Below are 26548 nucleotides of genomic sequence, written 5' to 3'. Positions count from 1 at the left end.
GGGGGGGGGGAGAAGGGCGCTTGAAAATCGTAAGGTGAAAGAATAGAGAGAGAGAGAGAGAGAGATCGCGGTGATAAAATGGACCTTCATTAAAAAGCGTCCGGGGGAAATAGTAGAAAAAGAGAGTAACAACGGGTCAGACTCAAGTCTCGTGCTGCTTACATTGCTCTTTAGTGCTTTTTAAGACTGCTGCTCCGGCCGAATGGATTGAGCAAAGGGGATATTTGAGCGGCGCTTTATAAAGGAGTGAGTACATTTTATAAAATTCCGCCGGTAACGCACTTCTCTCTCTCNNNCCCCCCCCCCCCCTCCATTTCTCTCTTAACGATCCTCGTTTTTCTCAAATATATTTTCTCTCGGTATCTGTGCGAGCGACCCTCGCGACTGAATTAAATGAGAACCGAGTCAAAGCCTGAGCTAAGCTGCACACACACACATACACACTGATTGCGTTGAGCTCGTGTAAGTGTGTCATATATTTATTCCGTACATGACGTATTTAAATTAATGCGGGGCTCGCACGTGTCACATGTGCAATATGTATTCGTATGCAGTGTCGCAGGATGCCTCCCTCCCACCTTCGATCTTTTTATTTAACTCCATTTGGCCGGGCGCCAATATTTCGGTCACCGCAGCCGATATTATATTCCTTTTGAGTAGAGTAATGTCGTCATAGCCGGCCGTATGCCACCGCGAGATATCCGCTGAGGAACCATTATGACTTACTGTTCTCATGTTAAGTTGTCCGACAGCTTTTTTCGGACCCCCTTCTTTATTCACTCGACTCCCCCTCTCCCCCTCCCTCTTTCTCACTCGCTCGCTCACTCGCTCCTTCTTCTCTGTCTCCCTCGCGCCGTTGTCGAATATAAATCTTGTCCGATCGATTCGGCCGCGCGCGCACGACCTTTTGTTCTCATTTCGGGACAGGAACAGCGGTGTCCTCTAATTGCTATTTGTCTACGAGCCTCCGGTACCGCCCGACCGAATATTTCACCGTTAATGCATTTCGACAGCCGTATCGTCGTGATATCCCCGCGCGTCATCCATTAAGTTACATATATGAGAGTCGAATTAATTAATGGTAATCATTGCATAATTCATCCATAAGTTGGCGCTAATAAACGACCGCGTTTGTTTCGCGCGAGTCGATGCGAACAACGTCGGGACAGACGCGGATGAAAAGTGTGTCGGATCGTCGCGTGCTCGAATCGCGAACTTTACGGTGCGTTTCAGCCACTCTTCAGCGAGGAAGATGCTCTTTCTCTCTCTCTCTCTCTCTCTTTTCCTTTCTATCTTACTCTATCTCGCTCGCGTCATTTAATTAAGGTAGACTCGTTTCGGAAAAACAACTCGTCGCCGTCGTCGTCGTTGTCGAGTCGATCTTCTCCGAATGTTTTTCCTCGATGTTCGCGGGAGTCGATGTGAAGTCGCGCTGCAAATCATTCGAGAAGCGGGAAGAAAAGGGGGACAAATTGGGTAAATTTTCTTCCGAATGAGTTACGAAGGTGTTATTTTTCTTTAATCCGACGGAAAACGCGCGTTAATAGCTGCGTCGGGAAATATCATAAAGTGATAACAGCGGGCACGCGATGTGTGCGGCGAGAAAATTGTGTTGGCTTTGCCCTTCGAGAAGTGCAACTCCAACGAGAACTCCATGCGCAAAGTCAAACAACGTTTCCCCTCTCATCCAGAATATAAGATCAACGGCGTTGTGTTTAAAGAAGTATCGCCCGTATCTCAAAATAATGGGAAAAATTACGAATTGATCTATATTGCGTTTAAAAGTAAAACACCAAAAGTGTGACGGTAATTCAGGACCTCGATCAAAAGTTATTCCATTTTAAAGGAAGTTATAAGGTGAAAAGAGTTTGATGAGAATTTCATGAAACTTGCACTGCGTATACATTGAAATATCACCTAACTATTCGTGCAATTAGCAAGAAAGCCATTCGAGAGCTGAGATATTTGTAACGAAAGTTGACACTTTTCATACGTGTTCCTCGAGTGTTCCTTACTGCGCTATATTTTAATTTTTATTTTTAACGTTTTCTAAACTAAAAGTAAGATTTCGATGAAAAACTACTGTGATATTAAAGATTAATATGCAGACATTGTACACATTATAATTTAATAAACCGCATATTAGTAAAATATCATTAATAAACCAATTTAGTTAAATAAATATTAACCAATTATGATGAAAAAAAATAAAAAAAACAATAATATTTGTATATTTGTAATATTGTGTGTACATATATGTCCACTTCAACTTCGTTTTAAATTAACATTTATTATTTAGATAATGAAATTAATGTATAAGATCGTAGTTTTGCTTGATAAATACTAGATTTACGAGGGGCCCTTTTGATGCGCTACTAAAAATACGGCATTGAGCTGTAGAACCTTCCTAAGTTGCGGTATATTGAGACGATTAGGTTGGAAATTCTTCTCGCGGACAAAATTTACGACGTGAATGGTAAGTTAATTTGTTTATCGGCCGAGCTATCACTGTCGCTTTTCCCGCGAAAGTTCCATTGTCCCTGATATTCCTTTTAAGACGAATAAGTAAGGTTTCTCGTGGAAGAGCTAAAACGACAATAAAAACAACAAGAACATCCTGTCCCACGATTGTAGGGAGCTTGAAAAATTCAAAGTTCCTTATCCGCCGCCGCACGGTTGGGATTTCAGGTCCCGGTCGCAGGATATCTTTATGGCGGTATACCTGGAAGTTATTTACCGGGACGAACGTGAATTATCGATGAAACTTTTTGCAACGATTTGTTTTACTCGTTCGCCCCCGCGCGCGAAAGCGAGCGAAGCTTATCCACCGCCACCGCCTCGCAGAAACAAAAAGCCCGTCCTGAAACTCGCCCGATCCATTTTCCATATAGTTTTTTTCAAGCGCCGCATCTAACCGCGCAATACTCGCCGAAAATATCGCCGATAATTTGATGAAGCGTGACTACCTTGCCCTCACGAAAACGCACCAGCTGTTGTTGCAACTACGCGACCTACGGTATTTAACGAAAATTCGAAAAAAACGAACAGAGTTAACGCGAAGCCTGTGTCTTTGTATCTAATTAAAATTCGCCCAAACTTCACGTTTTTTCCCAACGGGTCTTGCGTTTCGAGCTTAACTTCTCGAATCCCAGTTTTTTTTATATATATCGAAAATTTAGTTATTTTAATAGGATATCAGATAGGTGTAAATAATATTCCAAAAGTTCAATTTAAAATGTGTGGTTTCAACACAGGAGAAAAAGTGGTTTAGCTCCAAAAGTGTTTTATCAAGCGATGTGGGCCGGTCACAAGAGATGTTTATTTTTGGATATATTGTATGCCGCATCCTTAAGGATACACCCGGATTCAAAGGGTTAAAGAACGTGCCGCCCGCGCTGTAGGGGAGATCGCTCGCTCTGACAAAATAGCCGCCCCTTACGATGTTCCTTCCAGCTTTAATACGCCGTGTTACGTCGAACGCGAGTCGGCACGCGTATTCTTCTCACGGGGAGGACTCGGCCGATCTCGAGCGTCACGTGTGCGGCGCCGATCGTATATCCGCCTTTACGACGGAAGCATCCGCCATTGGGGAGAAATATTACACGACGTGTATAGAGCGGCTAAGCAGCCCCCGTACGGGGGTCGCGCGTTAAGCTCGGCTCTTTTCCTCCTCCTCTTCCCGTGGGCGTCTTGTAAATCGAAGAATCCCCGCATTAACGCCAACGTAATCGCACGTGGCTCGAGCCGATCGCGTGGCGCCAGTTTTTCCCGTGAGTTTCTCTCTCCCCGGGAGAGATCGATTTTCCCCGACACCGCGTTTTATCTCCATGAATCGCAGATACGTATCTCTCCTCCCTGCGCCGAGATTCCGGAATAATTTAAAGACGAAGTCACGAGTGCTCCGAATTTTTAACGGCTTCCTAACCTGGCCATATATAAGGCGAGACTTTTGACCTTCTTATTTCAACGACAAATTCTTTCTGAACGCTTCTCGCTCGGAGAAAGTTTCACGCGCTCGTATGCGCGGAGTATCGTTTATCGGGAGCTTCCCTCCGACATTAAACATCTCTCGGTGATTAAATCTCGAATTGAAATTCTGGGCGGAAGTAAGATCCAATACGAACAATACGATTTTTTTCTCCCCTTCCTTCGTTCGGTTCACGTCTGAGAAATTCAGTGAAAAGCCCTTCGTTTCCAATAAGGTGAGGGAACTATTGGTTTTCGATTGGGAAACTATTATAACTCCAAAAACCCTCGGTACCTCGGTTAGGACAAATTGACTGGGATAACTCGTTGTAAGGCGCGTGCTGAAGCTAAGAAAAAATATCTTGATTGGAACGTCGAGAAGTTGGCGTTCTCATTGCCGTAAAGTCTGATCCGGCCGGTAAGAGGAAAATATGCGATCTTCTCCCGAGATCTGATAATCTTAAATTCCATCTGAGCCTCTCCCTCGCGCGTATTATACTCGCCGTCAACGCAAAACGAGAACTTGGGGTGGTAGATGACGAGAATGAGGGTTCTTCCTCAGTCCTTCGGAGAATTTTACGGATCTCGAAAAGGGAGTCGCGAATATCAAGTCCCACCGTTTTACTGGAATCATATTAAAATTTACGGTATATACGCCCAAAAGTTCTCTCTCTCCTCCCCCCTTCCACCTTCTCTTCTTCTTTCTCGCTCAGCCATCTCGTTTCTCATTGCTGGTGGATCGACTTTGATTTCGTTCGATAAAAGAGCGGGAGATCGATGCTAAGACTTTTCCAGACGCTCTTCCGTATTTCATCGACTCGCGAGCCGCGTCGGACCGCCGCGCATTCCTGTTCTGCTCGCGGCGTTGGAAAAAAGCAGTAAGTTTTTCCATCGCAAACTTCCGATCGATCGACGAAGTCGGTCGAAGAGGCGCGACCCGCACGACGTTAATAGCTCCAAATCCGTTTTCTTTTCTCCCGAGGAGGATCCTCCGCCGTACTCGTCGATCCCCGTAGGTAGATTACCGTTGCAAATTGTCGTCATTAAATTAGTTGGGCGAGCTGAGAAAAACCGGGCCGATTTCTTCCGACGCGGAACCGCCCGCGCGCGAGATAAACGCGAGAGCCGGAATTCGTTTTCGTCAGCATTCGCGCGGGAGAGAAGCGAACGGAGAGAGAAATGAAGTGCGCGCGAAGAGAGAGACGGAATAGGTAATTGTGCGCCGCCGAAGTGCGATCGGGAAATCTTCGATAGGGGATGGGACGTTCGTGAAGCGGGCGGGAGTGTATTTGAATTCGCGAAAAGTGGGTAGAATTCAGTCTCGTTGTTGCACAGGCATTAATTGAACACAAAAGCTTTCTGTCAGCTATTTGTATACTACAGGCTTTTCCATCGAAAGGTTTTATTTTAAATTATTAAAAAAACCAAAATTTCTCATCACATTATGTCTGAGTATTTGTGTGTCGCAACTGCTGCTTTGGAGCATCCGAGTTGCCGACTCACCGAATAATCGACGGTTATAATTCACGAATATTTCAGAGCACGATGCGCCTGATTGAAAATTTTCTATGTGACTATGTTTAGGAGACAGGACTATATTAATGGAGAAATTGTCAATACATTGTCGAAGGGCTATGAGGAACCAAGCACGGATGTTTTAGTGCTATTAAATATTAATATTGTAATATTATTAATATGAATATGAGAGGATGAAATCGTTCATTGTATGTGCGAAACGCATCGAATTTTCGGCTGAACGAGACGTGACGGCAGCCTTCCACGTATAATGCGACTTACCTGTTGTTTGCCATCGTTTTATCACACATAAAATATATCGTTTTCGTGTCAGTTAACTTTACTTACCTTCTTCACGCGAAGCAAACTTGCGCTCGGTAAGACCTAGAGGGACTCTAAGCGCGAAAGAAACCCGCAAATTCTGCGCATCATCTCCCGGACTGTCTCCATTTTATCTTTTCGGGGATCTATGGCAAATTTGAGAAGAAGGAAACGTAAATCGCGAGACTCGTTGTTAGGAGACCGACGGGACGTCCTCTTTTATTTAACCTTGTGATTGCCGTACGATCGACGATAGCGACGTGAAGAATGGCTGCTCGAAGATCGCGGCCCATTTCCATTCGTCCTCGATCCCGCCGCGTACCGACAAGTACCTCTTCGCGCCTATTATCGACAGCCCAACGTTAACCACCCCGGGGAACTTTACTTACCCATTTGCTATCTTCGCGGATAGAACGGATCGGACTTGGGATGTAGCAATGGAGGAGGAGGAGAAGGAGGTAACGATCGAGAAGGCTCGTGCCCTCTTCCCCTTCCTTGTCCCTTTCCACCCCCTATAATACCGATAGGTCCCTCTTCCACCCTCGACTCAAACGGGTCGGCAGGGTTGTCGGGTCAGCCGGGCGTTAATTATTGACACCGGGCTTTCGGTACATCGAGGTTCCAGGCGATAGCCTGGACCGTCCATGTCCGCGGATGCCGCTCCAGAAACACGGATCCCCGGTAGATGTTGCGCATACGAAACACGACGTCGGTCAGGGAGGTAAGAGGGATCACAGCAGGGCGATCGGGGAGATCGTCAGGTGGGGGACAGGCGACGTGAGATAGGATGGGACTAAGACTTTCGAGGCTTGGGTCGCTGCCCAATGAGGGCGCCCCCCTCTCCTTTCCTTCTCGGTGATGCTTTAAGTGCGGATAATTCATCAAAGTCTCATTAGGCTAATGCCTCCGGCTCTTGTACCTTGAACGGCATTATCATCCCGAGAACAGTGGCGGTAGTCTAGTCGGAATTTAGCAGCCGCGAACTCTCCCGGTGACTTTCCTTGATTCCTTTTTTTTCCTTTGGCGCAGGAGAGCGCATGGTTAGCGAGATTTGTAGCGGCGCGTCGATGCTTGAGATTTGCGGGGAAAAGCGGCCATTAAATCCCCGTTAAGAGGACATATCTGCAAATCCGTTGCCGTTTCGAGAAGGACTCGTCCGGAATATTGGGATATTTCGTGAATTTATTTCTCGTCAACCCGGGAATAATAAGTCACTTTGGGGTTAATTATTCCTCACGAACCTTTAAATATCTTATTCCGTCGAAAAAAAGGCAATGAAACAGCGTTTTTTAAATTGATATCTTCATTTATTAAAAATACTGTGATAATAAGACACTCGATGTGCTTATTCTGATTCTTAAATATTTCTTTGTTTTCTCCTTATTTTTGTCAAAAATGACGAGTAAGTCTATATTTACAATGTCCCTAAATAATAAATCATAGAGCAATCGATAATATGCTATATTTTGTTAATAATAGCGATTTTTAATTGGGGTCTAAATGACCCCGGGTGATCGTTTACGTAAAACAAAATAAGAGGTAACTATTTCCTTAAGAAAAAAAAAAAGATACACACGATCGAATATATTGTTCGTGGTGGGATCACGAGTCCGTCCTCCGTGTTTCAGTTGTTGGCGGAGCAGAAGAAGTTCGACGAGGAGCTGCGACGGCAGCTGAAATTGCAGTCGGAGATACACGCCGATCATCTTCAAGAAGCACTTTCGGTCAAAGAGCAGGAAACGCAGAGGAAGCTGCATCGCTCGCTCAGCGAGCAAGCCGAGGCCGAGTCCATAAAGCACAAGACGCAACTCGCTGCGGTAGTGGGAAAGTTACACGCTCTCTCAGCGGCACTTAAAGGTAAGTGTCCATCGTCTCTTTATACTCTGTTACCACGGGAGGAGGAGGTTCCTTTTGCAAAGATAAAATGTCATCTTGCGTCTTGCGCTTGATTTATATTTTACGAGGGGAATTCGATGATGCCGCCAGTTGGCGCGACCGAACGACGGGATCGCGGGACGATTATGCAACTTGTTAGCGGGAAAGAAACTCAGTTACTGCAACTGAACGGGGATGAAAACTCGGCGACGAGAAGTGATGCCTCTGTTATCGCGACTGAGAACGTTCATGTGAACATTCGGTGTGTGTAAAACTCGGTTGAGATAACCGAAAGCAATTGACTGCGCGGAAACCTCCTACAGGGGATTTTTCCGTTCTTACAACACCGAATTTTCGTCGTCCTCAGACGACGGAAAAATCAGTTGCAATGGCATTGTTTTGTCCATGTTACCGATTCCCGTATAGAATATTTCCTGGAATCTAATTGGGATCCAGTTCGATTTCTCGAAATAATTATGGATTCTACACGGAGAAAAATATTTTGCTGGCATAGTAAGAAAATTTGTTTTGGACAGCGAAAAGATTCGATCAGTCTCAGATTCGACACCCGATGCTGGGCTGGAAGGCGAAGTTATGCGAAATAACGTCACGTCGCATTTCCACCCGTTTCACGGTAACAAGTTTACAAATATAACCCGGATTGTTAATCTCTCAATCTGATATTCGATCGAACTGTCATTCGATTTTGGAGATGACAGTCGCGCGAAGCAAGCTGCAGCGCACAGCCAATCAACGTCACAGAAAAAAGACCTTATCCTATGTTTGGGATAAAAATGGGATCCCTAATTGGTATCGTAGCGGGATAAGCTATTTTGATACAACTTTATTTCAGTCAGAATCTATGTAGTATCTAGGGAAAATCATGAGAAATGCCGGTTGATCTAAGAACGATTTTGCTGCGATAATTTTGCGTTCGAATCGACGAATTCTCCCGAGAGATCCTCCCAAGTTCGCAAGGACAAGCGAATGTCCAACGCGTGACACCCAACATTGTGTCACGGACAAATCATCTTTCGCGGGGAGCGGAGGGGGGGAGGGAGTTGCTTTCGCCTTTGCTGCCTCTTCCATTGTACCGTGTCCTGGCGTTTAATTACACGGGCAAAAACACCGGCTGTTCTCTATAAAGACCGCGCGCGTTCGCGTCGAGAAAGTTTCGGCGACACGTTTTGAGACGCTTGATCTCCTCCTTTGTTTGTCTTTTCTCGATCCCTTTGTCCTTCCGGCACTAATGGACCTCTCATGTCGCAATTCGGATCGTGTCGGTGCTCGGGTTTCGGGTGTCGCACGATCGGCATTGTTTGCCCACTCGCGCCCCCGTCTTTCGCCGTGCCGGACAGGTAACTTAGCCGCGGAAGTTTACACGGGCAAAAAGTCATGACCTCTCAATCACTCGTGACAGGAGGAGGATATTGTTCGATGTATTGCGCGCCCCGAGGATTCACACGACTCTTCAATTAAAGATACATCGGAGGGATTATTCGCGCTGCTAATTGGAACAATTTGCAAAATGGCCTAAGAAGTTTAAGGATATCGTTGAAAGGAGCGTTTTACTTCAGCGACCTTCTGTTCAAGCGCGTTGAATATTCGTCGGACAAAGTTCGTCCGGTCGACGAACATCGCGTCGCGTCATGGAACGTTGGTAGAAGGAGGATATGACCCGCCTCGAAGCTTCTTGCAAATCTACAATTAAAAGTACTTTGGAAGTTTCTACGGATTACTCACGCTGCTAATTGAAACCGATTGCAATATGGTCTAAGAAGGTTTAAGGATATCGCTGAAAGAAGCGTTTACGTTAGAGATGATCTATTAAACTCATCGAACATTCGTCGGACGAAGTTTGTTCGGTCGACGAACGTCGGGTCTCATCGTGGAACGATGATAGAAAGAGGATTTCATTCGATGTATCACTTGCCTCGAAGATTCCGGCAAATCTGCCGTTAAAAGTACCTCCGAAGTTCCTGCGGATTATTCGCGCTGCTAATTGGAACAATTTGCAAAAAGATCTAAGAGGTTTAAGGATATCGCTGAAAGAGGCGCCTGCTTTAGCGGCCTTCTGTCGAACGCGTTGAATATTCGTCGGACGAACATCGTGCCGCGTCTGGAATAATAGAAGGAGGACGACGTATTCGCAATAGGAAGAAGGATATTATCTAATGTATTCTTGTAGAAAGGAATTTTATCTGACATCGCGGATTTTCCAGGATTCTTGTAAATCTACAGTTAAAAATTTAAATTAAAATTACATCCGAAGTTCCTACGGATTATTCGCGTTGTTAATTGGAACAATTCGCAAGATAATCTAAGGACGATTTTCATTAAATTCCGATCAGGCTAATCGACGATCTGAAATTGCTGTCAGTCAAGTGTAATCGGCCAGCTCTATCTTGCTAACGCTAAATGACTAATTCTTTGATTATCGTTGAACGACGAGTTGTAAAACTAGAAACTGGTGTTGGAAATTTTTATTATTATACTGACAGAAAAATATAGTTATTTTTGGGAACAACAATATCACGTTTCTCATTTTAATCTCAAAAATGGTTGAGAAAACTTTTCTAGTAAATGTTACTATAATATGAGTGATAATAACCTTACATTGTTGCTATTATTTTGATAGTTAAAATACAAGAAAGGATATTGTTGTCTCCGAAAATTTCTATATATTTCTCTCAGCGTATCATTCATCGATTTTCCTTAATCGGAGTTTGGCGAAAGTCACCCGAAGAAGTTGAGAGATTCGCTGAAAGGAGAGTTTAGAATAAACTCGATTTTTTTTTATTTTTCCACCAAACACGTTGAACATTCGCCGAGCGGAGTTTGCCCGGAGTCGACGCGCGTCACGATGGCGGGTTGCGTTGCACACACACACACACACACACACACACACACACACACACACACACACACACACATGCAACGTATAGTCCTATTATCTTGCGGTAGCTTTGTAATCCAGACGCGGGACGCGGGGTGACATTCTGAGATGTGCACCTGTCCGAGATATCCCCCGAGCGTGTTTGCCCTTTCTGGTTTTATTGGTGGCAGAGGGACCGGCGAGTTTAATCCGGATTAACCCTGTTCGAGTTTAACACAACGACACGGCCACTTCCATGGGCCCCCTTATCGCCGCTTCCGCGCCGCGTGTGTCCGCCCGCTGAGATTAATTCTCGATTAACAAATCTCGTATACACGTGCGCTCACATTGCGCGCAACCTGCCGCCTGATAACTATCTTTAATTAGTTTCCGTTCGAGTAATTTTCCGGTCACTAAACGGATTACGCGACACGTATCGATATTTCACGCTCGCACCCTTGCCGAGTATATCTATCTCCGTCCCTCCCTCCTCCTCTCTTTCTTTCTCTCTTTCTCTCTCTCGTCCTCGCCTCCGGCGTTTACACATTATTGAAAATCGTTGTCCTGTACACTCGCGCGCTTTTTTGCCCGTATTCAATGACCGTTATTTTAAAGGGGCTCGCACGTTTATTATGCGAGATTTATTGATTGCTGCCGCGTTTAATCCCAGATATTCCTCTCTCTCTCTCTCTCTTTCTCTTTCGAAATTTTCTTCCTCTTACACGCGACGTATTAATCGCGCGTGTCAGAAGAAAAAGGGCTTTTAATCGCGAGGATTTCTCTCCGAAATAGCTTTTATTTCTCGAATAAAATGAACGCGAAATACACACGCGTTCGCTCGTGGAAGCTCAAAGTCTCGTTGAAATTCATTGCGGTCACCGATGAACGTTTTATTTCAACGCGCGGAAATGAACACAGAGAGAGAGAGAGAGAGAGAGAGAGAGAGAGAGAGAGAGAGGACAAGCCATCGAGAGAGACAGACGTAACGTTTTCATTCGGCCATTTCTCATCGAGTCCCTCGATTAAAACGTTTCTCCGCAATTCCCCGTCGTTGCCGTACGGCGCCGACGATTATTGTCCTAATTGCGATTTACCTCTCGAAGCGGCGCCACTGAATCCGGCCGTACGGAATGTTTCTGCCGACCGAGACGAGAGCGTACGCTCTCTCTCTCTCTCTCGTGCGCGCGCGCGCGCTGCGCGTCGAGGTCGCGCTCTCCGCTCGTTAATTAACTTCGCTCAACAAGCAGACGGAAGTGGTAGGCGGAGTAGGCGGTCGGAAGGCGGAGAAAGAAACGTAGAATTACGATGTGCTCGTGCCGGTGTATAATATCCATCATCCGGCAAGGAGTACCGCGTTTAATTTGGTAAATTACGGCCGTTTTACCGGTGCGAGATTCCAGTCGCGAGCGGAGGTCGCGAATGTATGGGGGGNGGGGGGGGGGGGGGAGAAAAAACTCTCAGTTTCTGCGACTGAACGAGGAACAGATGGCAGAAATTTGGTGACGAGAAATGATATCTCTCGGTTGCCGGCATTGCTAAGAACATTCGTGCGAACACATTCAGCTGCGTTAAAACTCGGTCGAGACGTCTGAGAGCAATTGACTGAGCAAGCATCTCCTAAGCAGGAATCTTCCCCACCACCCGAGTTCCCGTCTGATCCCCCCGGGCAACGGAACTCGAGTCGAAATTTTGATCTTATGTTAAACTTTCAATTATATCTCTCGAAGGAGAGGGAAGGAAAGAGAGAACGCGTTCTCTTCCTCCACCGATCGCTCCCGCTCCGGTATCTGTAGCGCCGCGGTGGCTGCGGAGGGCATGTATTTCATGAATAGAAATTAGCGATAAAAAGATGGCATGAAAAGAGATGAGGGACGGAGACGCTTAAGTGCGAACTCCCGAGATTTCAACGCGCGCATACCCGCTCGGATAACAATATCGGTATCGGAACTTGGCGACCCCCGTGAGAGGCTCGAGCAAGTTCGCGCGGCTTCATAAGAGCAGCGGTTTCCGATTACGGCTTTCGAAGTTCGAGTTTCATAACTCCGCGATCGTAAAAAGCGATCAGTTCCGCGTGCATCGGGACTTCGTTCCTCGGGATGGCTCCGATCGCTCGAATAGTCGCGCGTTATCTCGACTACTTAGCGTTTATTTGATAGTTCCGCATCTCGAAATGTCGATGGTTCCTGGTGTTTGCACGCGCGCGACGCGTAAACCGTGAACGATGGTAAATACGTGCGCGTATTCGTCAAACAGCGCGCGCGTTTCCTCGATTTATCAACGCGTTCGCGATACCCTCGGCGCGGGATCTCACGGAAGTGTGATTCGTTATTTTTATTAAGTCATTAACTTGCGTCGCGAAAGTCGATTTGATACAACAGAGGGTTATCCAAGACGCTTATTCGTCTCGGAACCTCGAAATTTCTTGCGGTAAAATTTCACTCGTCGCGAGTGAAGATTCGCTCGAGCGAGAATATCGTAACTCGGAAACGCACGAGCCATTGTTTCATTTAGACCAAGGATGAATTCTTGATCCGCGTGAATAAACGTTTCAGTCATCTAGAGTGAATTTGTTGTTGCGGTGGACCGACTTAATGACCTCAACTCTTTGCGATTTAAATTATTTTCGATTTTTCTATCCAACCCTGATTCGTAGAAATATATTCGCTTATTTTGCGACAATATCGCGTAGTTTGCTTTCATTTCAGTGTTTCAATATTGAATTAATGCGTAGCAATATGTATTTAGTAATATATTTATATTGAGTGTATCATTAAACAAACCACAAAGTTGGTTCATAAAATCGGCTGGAACGACTCGCGACAGCGAAGCTTAACACAGGACCGCGAATGGTTAATGGTGGCGCAATAGTAACTAAGATTATTCAATCACGTATCGATATGCTTATATATTCACTCTTTAATTTTGAACGGAAATATTCACCCGGCGATTCAGAATGGAGGATTCATTTTGAGTGAGAGAAAAGTCATTCGAATTCGAGTGGCCCGCCTGTCACTCCACTTTTCACGAGGGTGGAATTTCACGCGGAGAAATTTCGGGAGCGCAGTGGGAATCTAAATATGGAAGAAGAATTCGACAATCAAGCGGACAGGGGAGCAGGAAGGAGAGAGGAAAAGACAGAGCCAGAGAGAGAGAGAGAAAGAGAGAGAGAGAGAGAGGGAGGGCGGCTCGACGTCGGTAAAGTGGACGAAGGCGAGCAAGATCGTAGGTCGCGGTTTTACAAGCCCGACAAACCGACTAACGTATGCGGCATATGCCCCAATTATAACTTCCAGCATACGTCTCTCGTGGGCGCTATTAAGGGTCGGTACACAGCCACGGCGTCGAGTGCTCGCGGCGAGGGAAAAAGCGGCGGCCGCGCGCGATCGTCGGCGAAAAACGCGGGGCTGCGTTTTGCATTTCCGCAAGTTGGCGTCAGCGCAGAGACGTTTATTGCGCTCGATAAGCGTGCGACAAGTTCGGCGACGGGCTGAAGAGCGATTCGTTCGCTGTAATTTATGGCGCGGTCAGGAAAGGGTCGGTGGGGGTGCGAATAATTTCCATCCGTGTGGAATCGGAAATCATCATCGGCGCCGAGCGGAAAATAGTCGCCGCTCGAACGAGAGAGCGTTTTCTTTCCGGAACAGTTTCTGAAATAGAGAAGTGGAAGGGCGAAAAGGGGAAAGCGGGAAGTTTCGCGCGAATGCGTTAAATGGCGAGAAATCATTGCGACTTGAGCGAGAGGAAGGCGATAGTTCTTCGCTTCCGGATAATTCGGTAGATTATTTATCCGAGAAACAGCGTTAGATGCGGGAAAGGGAAGGTGAGTCTGGCGCGAAATGCGTGAGGAATCGTCGCGATTCGAACGAAAGAGAGGGGTGGTTTCGTCCGGAGACATATTGTGCGTTCAAAACAGCACGAAACAATCGTGACTCGAAAAAAGAGAATGAATTCCTCGTCCCCGGACGGTTTATCCGAGAAATAACGCTGAGGTGTGAAAGAGGGTGGAAGAGGAGGGGAGGGTTGCGTAACGCGTAAGTGGCGTGAGATCTGATTGTCGCCGGGGCAAAATCGACAGCGCGCATTCGTCAAGGAAGCTGCAATTACGAGCGCGATACAGCGTGCATATTCATGCAGTTAACGAGACAAATTAAATTCACGTCGAGCTACTCGCAACGCGGAGGTGATGCCATCTCCCNCCCCCCCCCCCCCTCCTCACGTTCGCATTGTCGGACAGATCCCTCGCGGGATACCGTGTGTGTGTGTGCGCGCTCGGCGTCGATGCGGTTTACTCTTCCTGCTTGGCAAGCTTCCATTCGCAAAATACGGGATAAATCACCGGGCATCCCCGCCGAGTCGAATACTTCCGTGCCGCAATTACGTCGCGTTAAATTCGTCCGCCAGCCCCGTTTGACGGCTCTATCCGGCGTATTCCGCGATTCACCGCCGGGCATCTCGTCCTCGTACCGAAGACGACAGCTCCTCCGCGAGGAGTGCAGCCAGCTAGCTGCCTCTGGAACGATGTCTCATGGATCTTCGTCCTCGACGACGCGCGCGAGGAAACTTTCAAACTCGAAGCGGTACACGCTTAAACGGTTTGCCCGAGCCATATTTCTACGGGATTTACGATTCGCGCGACAGCGGCATCTCTCCTTCTCCTCCTCCCGCATCCCCCTCTTCTCTTCCTATCGGTGCAGTTCTCTCTTTTTTTTCGCGATATCCTTCGCATAAAATTGAGCCGACGTTGCGGGGAAATTGAAATACGGCCTTAAAGGGACGCATCGACGCATCGCCCGTGCACTCTTTGCCCCTCCACCCTCTCGAGGGATGAATTATCTCTCCGAGAGGGGCGGGAGGGAAGAGATCGGTGGCGATCTCGTCCGATCAATTGGTTCGATTAGAGGCTCGAATATGGCGTGTTACGCGCTCTTACCGCTCGGCTGAGAGCTAAATCAAGGATTATAAGTCTCTCTCTCTCTCCGATTTCCAGCCGGGTCCACTCGGCTCGTTCCCCGGCGAATTTATGACTGGTGTGTTTTCACAGTTCGATCGCCCGGTCGTACGCAATTGTTTGCACAGTGAATTAACCTTCTCCTGGTCGGCGGACATGGCTCTTCTATACGGGAAGTAAAAAATTCTGGCATCCGTAACTGTAAGTCCGGGTCTACAATAGGTGCAGTAAGCCTTCAGGCTTTTGCTTTGAGCGCTGAATGGAACCGTAATTTCTGGCCAAAAGCGTTCTCAGCGCTGTACCCGCAGATGTTCCCAAAATTTTCAACGTTATCACGACTCTTGGCAGTGCGGGAAACAGCTTCTGTTAGAAGTCACGCCACATTTTACGCTCGGAGCAAAAGGCTGAAGACTTATTATTACGCTTATTGTAGATCGGGGACAGTTTGCGTAAATGGGAGAATTATCGTAAAGAGAACCACTTTTTTTTTCTAGTTAGCGTTATTATAGTGTCAGCGATAACCGTACATATATATTGCTGCTGCTGCTTTTCGGGTTAAGGCTTTTATTTCCACGCTGCAACCAGTTTGATTAATGACATCGGAAGCGAGAGTACACATTCCTGAAATTTTTGCGGAACACGTTGGCACAAAAGGATGTGTCTGCAGTGAAAAGAAAAAGTGCTATGTTCGAGTAAATATTTGCTAAGGAATATCGGGGTAATTGTTTTACTTGGATTAAACAAATGTTAGTTGATTGTAGCACATTTTCCTTTCCGTGTGCTGCATTTAAGCAATATTCACTTAATTCAAATAGTAATCCAACTTGGTCCAAGTATTTTTTTCTCTATTAAAATAATTGTTCCGGTACTTTTTAATAATTATTTATTTGAACGTAACATTTTCCTCTTTCGGTGTATAAATTGGTATTTGTGATTAATCGGGCACATTTGTAAAATATTCCGCAAACTTTCCTTTTACTTTAACAATCAATAAATAGCCGTAAAATTAACGTCACAGAATCATGAAAACAAATAGGTTAAAAAGGAAGATTGCGTGTCATATTAAAAAAAAATTACGGTTATTTATTGCGAGACTGACGCAGCAAGAGGAAAGTTTCCGGAATTTTTTGCAAATATGATAAATCCGTTACAAGTGTCGTTTCACGTATCCTTTTATTTCGACGCAGTTTATTTCGCAAGAATTTCGGACGTGCATTTTTTCGCTTCTGACGTCATCAAATAAGACGACTGCGGCACGAGGGACCGGAAGCCTTGAAACCAGAAGAAAAAGAAGATACAGTTAAGGTCGAAAATGACTGAATATTTGCGTGGGATTTCTCTCGGTGCACATTTACAGCCGGCTCGCTGGCGGATACAAATTCCCGATCGGCCGGACGCGAATGCGTGCGCTGGAAGCTCGCTACATCGTACTTGAAAGTGGACGCGCGCGCGAATCTGTAAGAAAGTTCGGATCCAATATCTGCGAGAGTCGACTTTTTTACGCCGGCGAGGTCTGCGCGAAAGAGGACCCCGGGCGTTTAATCGGCCCTCGCCGGAGCGGCGTTTACGATTCCATATTTCTTCGGTCGCGTGCGAACCGAAGCCGGCGGACCGTATGGGAATCGTAACTCCCTCGTAAATCAGATAGTAGTACGTGTTTCTTAGCGACGTACGTCTTGAAATTAATAACGCCAGCTAAGAGAGAGAGAGAGAGAGAGAGAGAGAGAGACGAATAAATATGGAAACACGTAAAAGTTTAAGACGCGAGTCGGGAGGGAGATGAAGTTGGAATACTGATAGGAACATATACACGGTGTGTCCCAAAATCTGCGGATACATTCTTGTCCCAAATATGGGATAAGGCTTCTTTTCCGCGATGCTGATTGGCTGCGGCTTGCTTCGTGCCATAATTGTCGTCGCTAGAGTTGAGAAACAGTTTGATCAGAAGATTGATCAACGAGGTTATATTTTAAATGTTATGTTCTATACATAGAACTATGTGTCTACTTGTGGTAAATATTTAAAGTATTCCGTGTATTTTGATCACTCGTAGTGTAAAATAGAAGCATCCAGGTGAAAATCTTTGGAAAAACGTCGAAGGTGACTAAATAGGTTACGTAAATGGGAGGTCATAATTCCTCTAACAATGACGAGATGTTAAATAAAATTTTTAACCGAGTCATATGTATCCTCTTACTCACAATTAAGTAACACACCACGATGGTTTCCGATGATTGTCCCGGAGCTTATTTAAAGTTCGAACAACCGAACTTACGGCCAAATACATCTGCTGATGCATATGCATGCAACATTTGTCAGCTAGTTTTATTAATTTCTCTATTAACCGCGCATATTTAATTTGTTAGGTGCAATTAGTGAAAATTAATGAGATTCTGCAAAATCATAACGCCGGTCGCCGGTGGTCACTGTGCGGCTTCAATCAACGCTTCAAAAGATCGCGAGTTCAATTTACTAATTGGAGAATTATCGAACTGAAGCGAAGAAACGAAAAAAACGCGGATGAACTCATCTGTGAGCGCGCTATTAACACGCCTCGCTAAAAATACCGGCCTCGATCTCGTAAAATTGTGATGCCCCGTCGTAAATATGTATTTGATCGAGATGCTTGCCGATCGCACGAGCGTGAGGGAGTTTTAATTAAATTTGCGTTTGAGATGCGAGATACATTTTTTATGACGCCTCACACCGGGGGCGATTTTCGGACAGGCGAAAAAGCGCTTCGGCGGAAGAAGCGGGAAGAAGAGGAGGAAAAAAGAAATAGGTCGCCGAGCTGGTGTGTTCCCACATTCGGCCTTTTCTTCTTGCCCTTTCGTTCGCGTCGGTAATGTCCGCGGCTGGGCGGAAACATTCCTCCGGAAGAAAAGCACTCGTTTACACGAGACTCGAAGTAATACGGCTAATGTCGAAGAAAAATCGCGCGCTCGAGGGGTGAAAATATTACAGCCGGGCATTGACAAAGAATCGCTCGTCGAGTTTTCAGGACGGTCGTCGCCGTCGTTGCGTATTATTTTGCGTGCGAGGATGTTCGATGCGGCGATATCGCGATGAAAAAAAAAGATGCAACCTTGACTCTCTTCCAAGAGATCACGCGTCTCAGAAAATCCTCGTCGATACGGGTTCGTTTCGCTCAGTTGACCTTGTCAATTGTGTAATTAAAAAATTTGACAATTGTTGAAAACGGTTCTTCTTTTAAGTATGAAATCATACGTTAAAATGACTGACAATGGAAAGCTTTATAAGCGGTTACCAATATATAAATACAAATCTGTATTGTAATAGTTAGAACAATAACCAACCAATGTGGCTATTTCGCTATTGTATAAATTATTGTTTATCTGCAACATACATTAGTTGCGCATTGGTAACTCCTGTAGAGCTCTTAATTACCAGTCATTTTAACGTATAAACCCGAGTCGAAATTTTGATCTTGTGTTAAACTTTTAATTTTACAATACAGTAAAATTTAAGATTTCATAATAAGTTCACAAATTTTCAATTTTAATACAATATATTTCTCTTTTCTTTCTTACATTGACGTCTGAAATTTCCGTTTTTGTTGTTTCACCGTCAAAATAGATTGTTTAATTAGCATTAGAATTGATTCTGTAAAATTAAACGTTTAAGAGAGGTAACAAGTGTCGGTATTGTCAAAGTATGTTTTATTAGTCTATATTAGGCCATCCAAGTAGATGCAAACTATCCTTAAGGAAGATAGACAGGTTTGAACTCACGAAAATTTAACTCGTTGCATGAATTAAAAATTGCCAGGACTATAAAATAAGGCTTCTAGTTCAGTTTCTGGTTCAGCTGCAGCAGCTGCTCGTTTTTTCTTTTTTTTTTCTTTTACAATCCTAGCCTCTTTTGTTCTCGGAAAGGGCGTCAATCTCCGCTTTCTTGACGGTTCTTGCCTCCGACGTGACCTTTTGCACCGTTTTGCACATTTCGACGGCACGAAGTCCATCTTCTATCGATATCGGGTTTTTCTATCATTAAATATCGCTATGATTACATATATAGCAACAGCGACAATATTGGCTTCATCAGCGAATATTTTTGGCTGTAATAACCGATGTATTTAAATAACAGTTCATCCTCAGACAAGGTCGAGGGTCGAAAGGTCAGTTTCATGCCATCTTGAACATCATGGTGATATGCCGCTTTATGTTTACATAATTATAATCTACCAGTGCCATATTTTTTTTCATTTCATTTCCTATCAATTACCGCCGACCTCCAGACCGTCCTCGATTCACATTTTCCGCTCTCCCGAACTCGATTCTCCGCACTCCTTAATTTAACGAACGGGAAGAGATAACCTTGAAGAATCGCGCTATCCGAAAACACAGAAAAGTGGGGAACGCCTTTTCCGAAATCTCAAATCTTTTTATCCCTCTCAAGAGCATCGAAGTAGCACGCAAATTTCGATTCGGGAACAATCCAACGAACAGTCCAAAGCTTTCCAGAGAGGATCCTCTTCGAGGATCGCCCGGCGGCTCGAGCAATTTTCGCGAATAATTAATTCTCGCCCGAAATTCTCGCAATTTAAGCCGGCGTTGTATATCGGCCGCGGAACTAACTGCAAACGTCAAGAAGACACATCGGCCGATGCGCACGTCTCTCCCCGACGTGACCTCCCGGCTCTCGCGATTATCGTGGGATCCTCTTTCTCTGGCTCTCTCTTCCGCCGTGGCTTTTTCCGCGCATCGCCGCGCGCAGCGGTGATGCCGTCGGAATGCGGCTTAACCGTGTTCTTACGTCGCCGTTCGAAATGCATTGCGGCTGCCAACTTTCCCCGAGAGGAGAGAGGCATGCACACCCCTTGAGTCTCCTCCCTCTCTCGCGGTTTCAGCGTCAGGAAACAGGGGCAAAAAGAAAAGCAGCCCTGTTTCCCAGCCGGGTGTTCTCGTAGGGTGGATAGGTAGCTAGGTAGCCCGGGTTAGGTAGGTGGGTACCACCAGGAGGCAGAGCGCTCGCTCGTATTTCAACGGGGCTGGCGAGCCTCACCGGTGATGGTGGTGGTGTACCGGCTCGTGCCACTTCGAAACTGTGCGACAGTGGAAATAAAGTCCCGGAGTTCCGACCACAAATAACGCCCGGCGGCTTGGAGGCGGCTTGGCGCTGTCGCCGCTGGCCGAGGCTTGCTGCCTTCTTCGCGAAAAAGCTCGCCGGGTAATGAGAGAAGACCGAAGAGACTAGGCCTTACCTCGCGTCGTACAGGACGGCCGGAACAAGTTCGTGTCCTTTCGTCCGTCCGTCGACGCGAGGATGTCGAAGGGACGAGAATAGTCGCGCGAACGGCCGACAATTAAAAAGTTCTCTCGGCTCCCCGCTCCCCCCCCCCNTTCTCTTCGCACTGACGAAAAGATTTTTTCGAATTTGATCAATTCCATCTTATCCAAACGAATTTTCATCATTGCTCCGAGGAAACTGTTTCGGTCAATATGTACGATCGTTCGACTTTCGAAACGAAAATATGTATCTTTATCTTAAATAAGAAATTTGTTCGAAGCGAAAGATAATTTTCTCACTAAGACATTATTTGTCACATTTTGCGTATTTATTGTAAGCAAGTGATATTTCATTCGGTTAAGATATGTTATTTCAAATAATGGCGCTTTTTCTGCGAAATAATTGAATTTTCTTGAACGAGGCGATACAATTTTTACTGAAGACAAATGATATTTCGCATAAGTAAACGTTGTATCCATGAAGCAAATTTTAGCCAAATAAATGGAAATACTAAATCTAAAGGAACCTTTTCCCCTGTGCTCGATCGACAAGGCTCGCCGCGGCCCTTTTCACCGGTGCGAGAGTCTGGGAGAACAACGACGGTTAATTTATATTGAAATTAAGGCAGTCGCGGCTCGTTTGCGCTGATAAGCGCGCCGAAGCCGCGTATTCGCTGCGGCGGCGATAATCACGCGTTATTTCGTGCCGTTGATTGAAAGCTCGGTTAATTACAGATACGCGTCTCGCGAATGGTAAATGTTGCAAGAACGCGTCGGCTTGTTTTGGTATCGCCGGCCGGCTAATAATCGGCCAATTATCGGCACGTTAACTGCGCTAAGCGCGTTAGCGTGCCACGTTATCCGAATAGATACGCGTTTCGCGGCATTCGTGCGGATTCGGCTCGCTGGGCCGAAATTCGCGGATTCGCGGACACACGGCTGGGGATTTTAGAATTAATATCGCTCCGATGCTGGACAAAAATGTTATCGTTTAGAGGCTGCGGATCGAAAGCGGGCAATGGCGAAATGCGCGGGGGGGGGGGGCCGTCGTTGTTCCTTCATTCGGAGGAATTTTCACGGACGTTCGAATAATCTAGCCCGCAGCGGCGGGCAGAAATAACGGGCCTGTTGACGAGCGAAATCAAAAACCATCTGCAATGCCGCAGTGCCGCTAAATGAATCGTCCTCTATCAGAGGAACTTGTCGCTCGCGTCCCTTCGCCACTTCGCTTCGGAGTGACGTTTATTGCGCGCAAAACGGCCCGCCCGAATATTATTCGGCGAGTGTTTCGTCGGATGATCCCCCTGAGAGATGCGAGAGATGTCGATGATGGATGGCCGTTTCTCAGCGCGCTGATTAGCGTCGGTATTTAGCGTCGGCTGATGATTATTTGACGACTCTCGCACCGAGGAGGAAAAAAGACCGAGGCAAAGAAGAGGCGAAGAAGGTGTCTGCGTCTTAAATTCGAGTCACGCGTCATTAAAAGTTAATTTCATTTCGGCAGCGAGCTTTTTCGCTATGGTCCGCAAGCCACGTGTTTACACCCCGCGACTTCCCTCCGCGTCCCCGTCCTTGCTCTTGGTTCTCTGCGCTCGAGGAAATCCAACGAAAATTATAGTCACTTTCCGTAACTTGACTGTATCCTCCTCTGGTTTTATCCTGGAAAAATAGAGCAAAGATAGTGAAAATCCAGAAAATAGCACATAAGGTTATTATCGCCGACACTCTACCATCGTATTTTACGGAAAAACTCTTAGAGAAAAATACATAGTTATTTTTGAGGACAACAATGTCCTTTTTTCATTTTAAGCACGAAAATAGTCGAGAGAACTATTTTCTTTTTTAGTAAATGTTACTATAGTGTTAATGACAATAACCTCTTACGTACGTGTAGCTATTGCTATTTTTGTGGTTAAAAGGAAAAAAAGATTATTGTCGGATTTTTTCCTCAGTGCGTCAATAAACACATGGCTTTGAATTCGTAATCGTCGAGTCGTCCGGGATCCTCCGATATATCCCCGTTCGATTTTCGCGGAGGGAAATCTATAATCTCCTCCTCTTTCGAGTGCAACGATACAAATGTAAGATTTAATGTGAGAATTGTAAGAGATCGTTGCATCTTTTCTTGTTTGTCATTTCGAAAACGTCAGGACTGCGGACGCAATATTCACGCATCGCCGGATATTTTCACGCGCTGCAGCTTTCTCACTATTTGTTTACGAGACGATAAACTACAACAATGCCGTTCCTGTCGCAATCCCTATATTACATGTCGTGTCGAGGTGTAAACGTACGTGCCGGACATGCCGTTTGATTTCGTGACGTTGACGTAACGCGGTGTAACCGTTAACAGCTCGGATTGCGTTTCGCGCAATAAACACCTGCACTGCGTACACATCCGTTCCCGGAATGTTTGAATTCGTGTCAGAATGATATTCGCGCGTAGTGAAACACTTCGACAACTTGAGACTTTCGTCCGCGCGATGTTGCTGTCGCGCCACGTAAATTCACGCGAATTTTCCACGGAAAATCCATGATACCTCGGTGAGCCGAGCGTTTAATTCCGTTTAAACGGGATTACATGATTCCTTTCATATATTGATAATTGTAATATTATAATATTCATATTTTTTATATAATATATATATATATATATATATATAATGATATATCAAATTGTCAAGAAACGACAGATTAGCCGACTAATCAACAGTAATACCATATACATACATCCAAAAAACACGTTAACGATTAACAGTATTAACGATCCGAGAATCTAGGGAATCTTGACTTAGTGAACGTGTTAATTCATGAGCTTTAATGAAGCTCAGTGTGTCACAAAACTTCAACAAAGTTACATTTGTTGCATGTTTGGCTAATGCATAGTCTCGCATCAACGAACATCAACGCGTCCGGATCTGCTAGTTCTAACATAACGAAGCAAACAAGAAGTTCAAATTTTCAAAAACAGGACAATCTACGCAACCTCGTATCCGTTCTATAGTTGACCGAAAACCCGCTGATGTATATCGTTTACGGTATTATCGGTTTACGCAAATTAAGCGCGTTCGGGCTAAACGTAACACGACTCAGCGAGCTGTACCTAAATCACGAACACCGGTGAAAATTTAGTAGAATAATAAAAAAAAGAAAAAGAGCCGTCGATAGTTACACAGCCTGCGCTATGATAGATTTATTAATATTGTTCGTCATCGATCGGGTCCGGCATTCGCTCTCTAACCACGAGTCTAATTCACGATAGTCGGACAATAAACCGCGCCACGCTGGCGGAGATCGTATTTGGCACGGCGATTAATTATCCCGGTGCGCGCCGCTGCGCGCGAATTTTTCTACCGACTAGAGCTTTCCATTACGTACATGCCTGATCCCCGGCCTATAGATTTTTCTTTTTCTCCCCTTCTCTCTCTCTCTCTCTCTCTCTCTCTCTCTCTTTCTTTATAGAGCACCGAACGAAAAGCAATCAATTATCCGAGCGCGAGATCGCCGATGACGGGATTTTCACGTTACCGTGCGTCAACGTCTGTACCATTCCAATCTATTCTCCTGGCGGCGGCAACGCGCGATATTCTTCGAAACGTGCGCCTACACCAACATTTTCCTACACTCATTTTCCCGGGGGGAAAAAATGTCGACGGATAACAATCGCGGTCTCTGAAGTAATTAGAGGTCATAATAAATATTCGTTCTAACGGACACAGCTCTGATTTGACTTTGTCTTTGGCATGCGTTGTCAGGGACATTCTCCTGAGTTACCTTCAGAATGCTTCGACCGTCGCTCGTGGTTTATTAAATTTGTTAATTGACAGTTACCGATAAAAGAAGTTGGAAAAATCTAACACGTATTCTCAGTACCGTTCATATTATTTACCAAGACGATTCACCCGAAGTACGATCCCAGGAAACTACGTTGCTGATGTTTCCGGGGCAGAGGCTTTGCCTCTCCCCTCTAATAAAACTGACTTCGCCCTGTCCTTTCGTTTCTCTTTACGAAGGAACCTGAGTAGAGAAAGTTACTTACAGATAATACATACTATATATAAATAAAATATAGCAAATAAGAATTTCAAACCGTCTTTGACGCGTTTGAGATCTCTACTCGCTCGATTCCGTAATCTGTTAGGGAACAACCGAGATAATCGATTGGCCAACTTTATCCTTTAGTCAACCAGCCCTGGTCTCTCCTGTATGTATAACACAAACCACGTATTTTCCTTTTAAATCTACACGGTGTCGGAAAACTACGTTTTATTTATGAAACCGTTCTGTTAATTACTTTCTGTTACTTTTTAATAAACAATGATCGAGCCGGTTAAAATCTTCTGAAGGTTACTCGAGAGGATATGCTTGACAACATATGTCGAAGTCGAAGCTGTGTTCGTTAAGACGAATAATTACTTCGACAAGAGTATGCCGGAGATGCGCGCGAATCAACTCGCGAAACGATTCGCGGTATTGCTGAGATTTAGCGCGCGTATCGAGGAGAGGATCTATTAGGTTGTTACAAAAATTCTGTCAGTTTTTTCATCATGAATTTGAGGGCAAAGACCACTAGGTAGAAAATGAACTGCAAAGAAATACATGCGAGGAAACTGACGAAACTTTTGTAACAACCTAATATTTACAGGCCAATTAAATGGCCGCGCGCTTCCCTGCGTTGCGTCGGCCGCAACACTGCGGCCTGGAGAAATTTAATTTCGGCGGAGTTTGCGGATGCTTGTACCGATATGTTTTATCGCTTTTATCTTGGTAGCCGAGTTAGCATTCTGTCGGCCGCTCTCTCGCGCGCGAAACGCAGCTTGATACATCTGCCGGCGAAAAAGCCGCTTAAAATAATTTGCTTAACTAATGGGATTTCGCAGGTCACACGCGCGCGAACGGAGATAAGGGCGGCGCAACGTTTCGCCACACATCGTAAATACCTTTGCGCCCACGTTGTCCCGTAGATCAGCGGGCGAAACAATCGGGGCGCCTGTTATTAGAGAAGCGCTGCCGCAAACGATCTTATTTCGCGATTAAACTCTCCCCTTTCCACTACTTCCCTCTTCCCGTAGTTATACTGCCGCGGAACTCGAGTCGGAAAATTCGGATGCTATTTTGACGCTCTTAAGGATAGCTCGCGCCTACTTAGGCGGTCTATAGACTAGTGAAAACCCACTTTGTTTATTTGTTTACTTCTCTCTTGAATCTTCAATTTTATTTATATAGATTTCACTTTAAGCCTATACATAGAAAAATACATACTATGTGCAAGTAAATATTACTTGTTTCAAATGTTGAATAATTTTATATATTCACAAATATATCGCGAGTTCACTGTAAGCATCAGATTTATTAGAAATATATTTTAATTCTTGGTAAGTTTGACACTTCAGGTATATTAAAACAAAAATCGGATTATTTATTTAAATTTACCCCAATCTTTAGTTTTTCTCCGATAAAGTTTTATGATATTCGCATAAGATTTTATGATAAGATACTCTTGAAAAAGAATGCATTGGAAAAATATAATAGATACTTCAAGTAGGTATTTCAAAGTAGTTTGTGTTACCTGTTATCACCGTCATCACGACAAGGTGCCGTGGGCGTCGGGAAATGGAATTAAAAAAATGTCATTTAGTACATTTTCCATTGTTTCAAAAAGCATTTCAAGAAAGAAAATCTCTGCACCGCGTTAACTCGAAGGATATCCATGGAACATTTTGATTCTCTAACAATAACCTTTCATTTTAACTAAGTTACTCCCTACCAGCCGCAAGAGGCCCAGAACGTGAAGAATAC

General features: G+C 45.2%; 1 protein-coding gene across 2 annotated transcripts in view; it reads left to right on the top strand.

The window, feature by feature from the left end:
- Positions 1 to 26548, top strand: part of LOC106742756 (MICOS complex subunit Mic60) — a 52326-nt gene that overhangs the window by 4437 nt on the left and 21341 nt on the right. For both annotated transcript variants that reach the window (XM_014615997.1, XM_014615995.1), the window contains exon 10: positions 7431 to 7659. In XM_014615997.1, coding sequence (XP_014471483.1) covers positions 7431 to 7659 — 229 coding nt within the window. The remainder of the gene's footprint in view (positions 1 to 7430; positions 7660 to 26548) is intronic.

The sequence above is a fragment of the Dinoponera quadriceps genome, unplaced genomic scaffold (assembly GCF_001313825.1).
Source record: "Dinoponera quadriceps isolate SergipeBrazil2010 unplaced genomic scaffold, ASM131382v1 scaffold589, whole genome shotgun sequence".
Taxonomy (NCBI): domain Eukaryota; kingdom Metazoa; phylum Arthropoda; class Insecta; order Hymenoptera; family Formicidae; genus Dinoponera; species Dinoponera quadriceps.
Note: the sequence above shows the minus strand (reverse complement) of the source record. Positions and strands in the feature narration are given on the sequence as shown.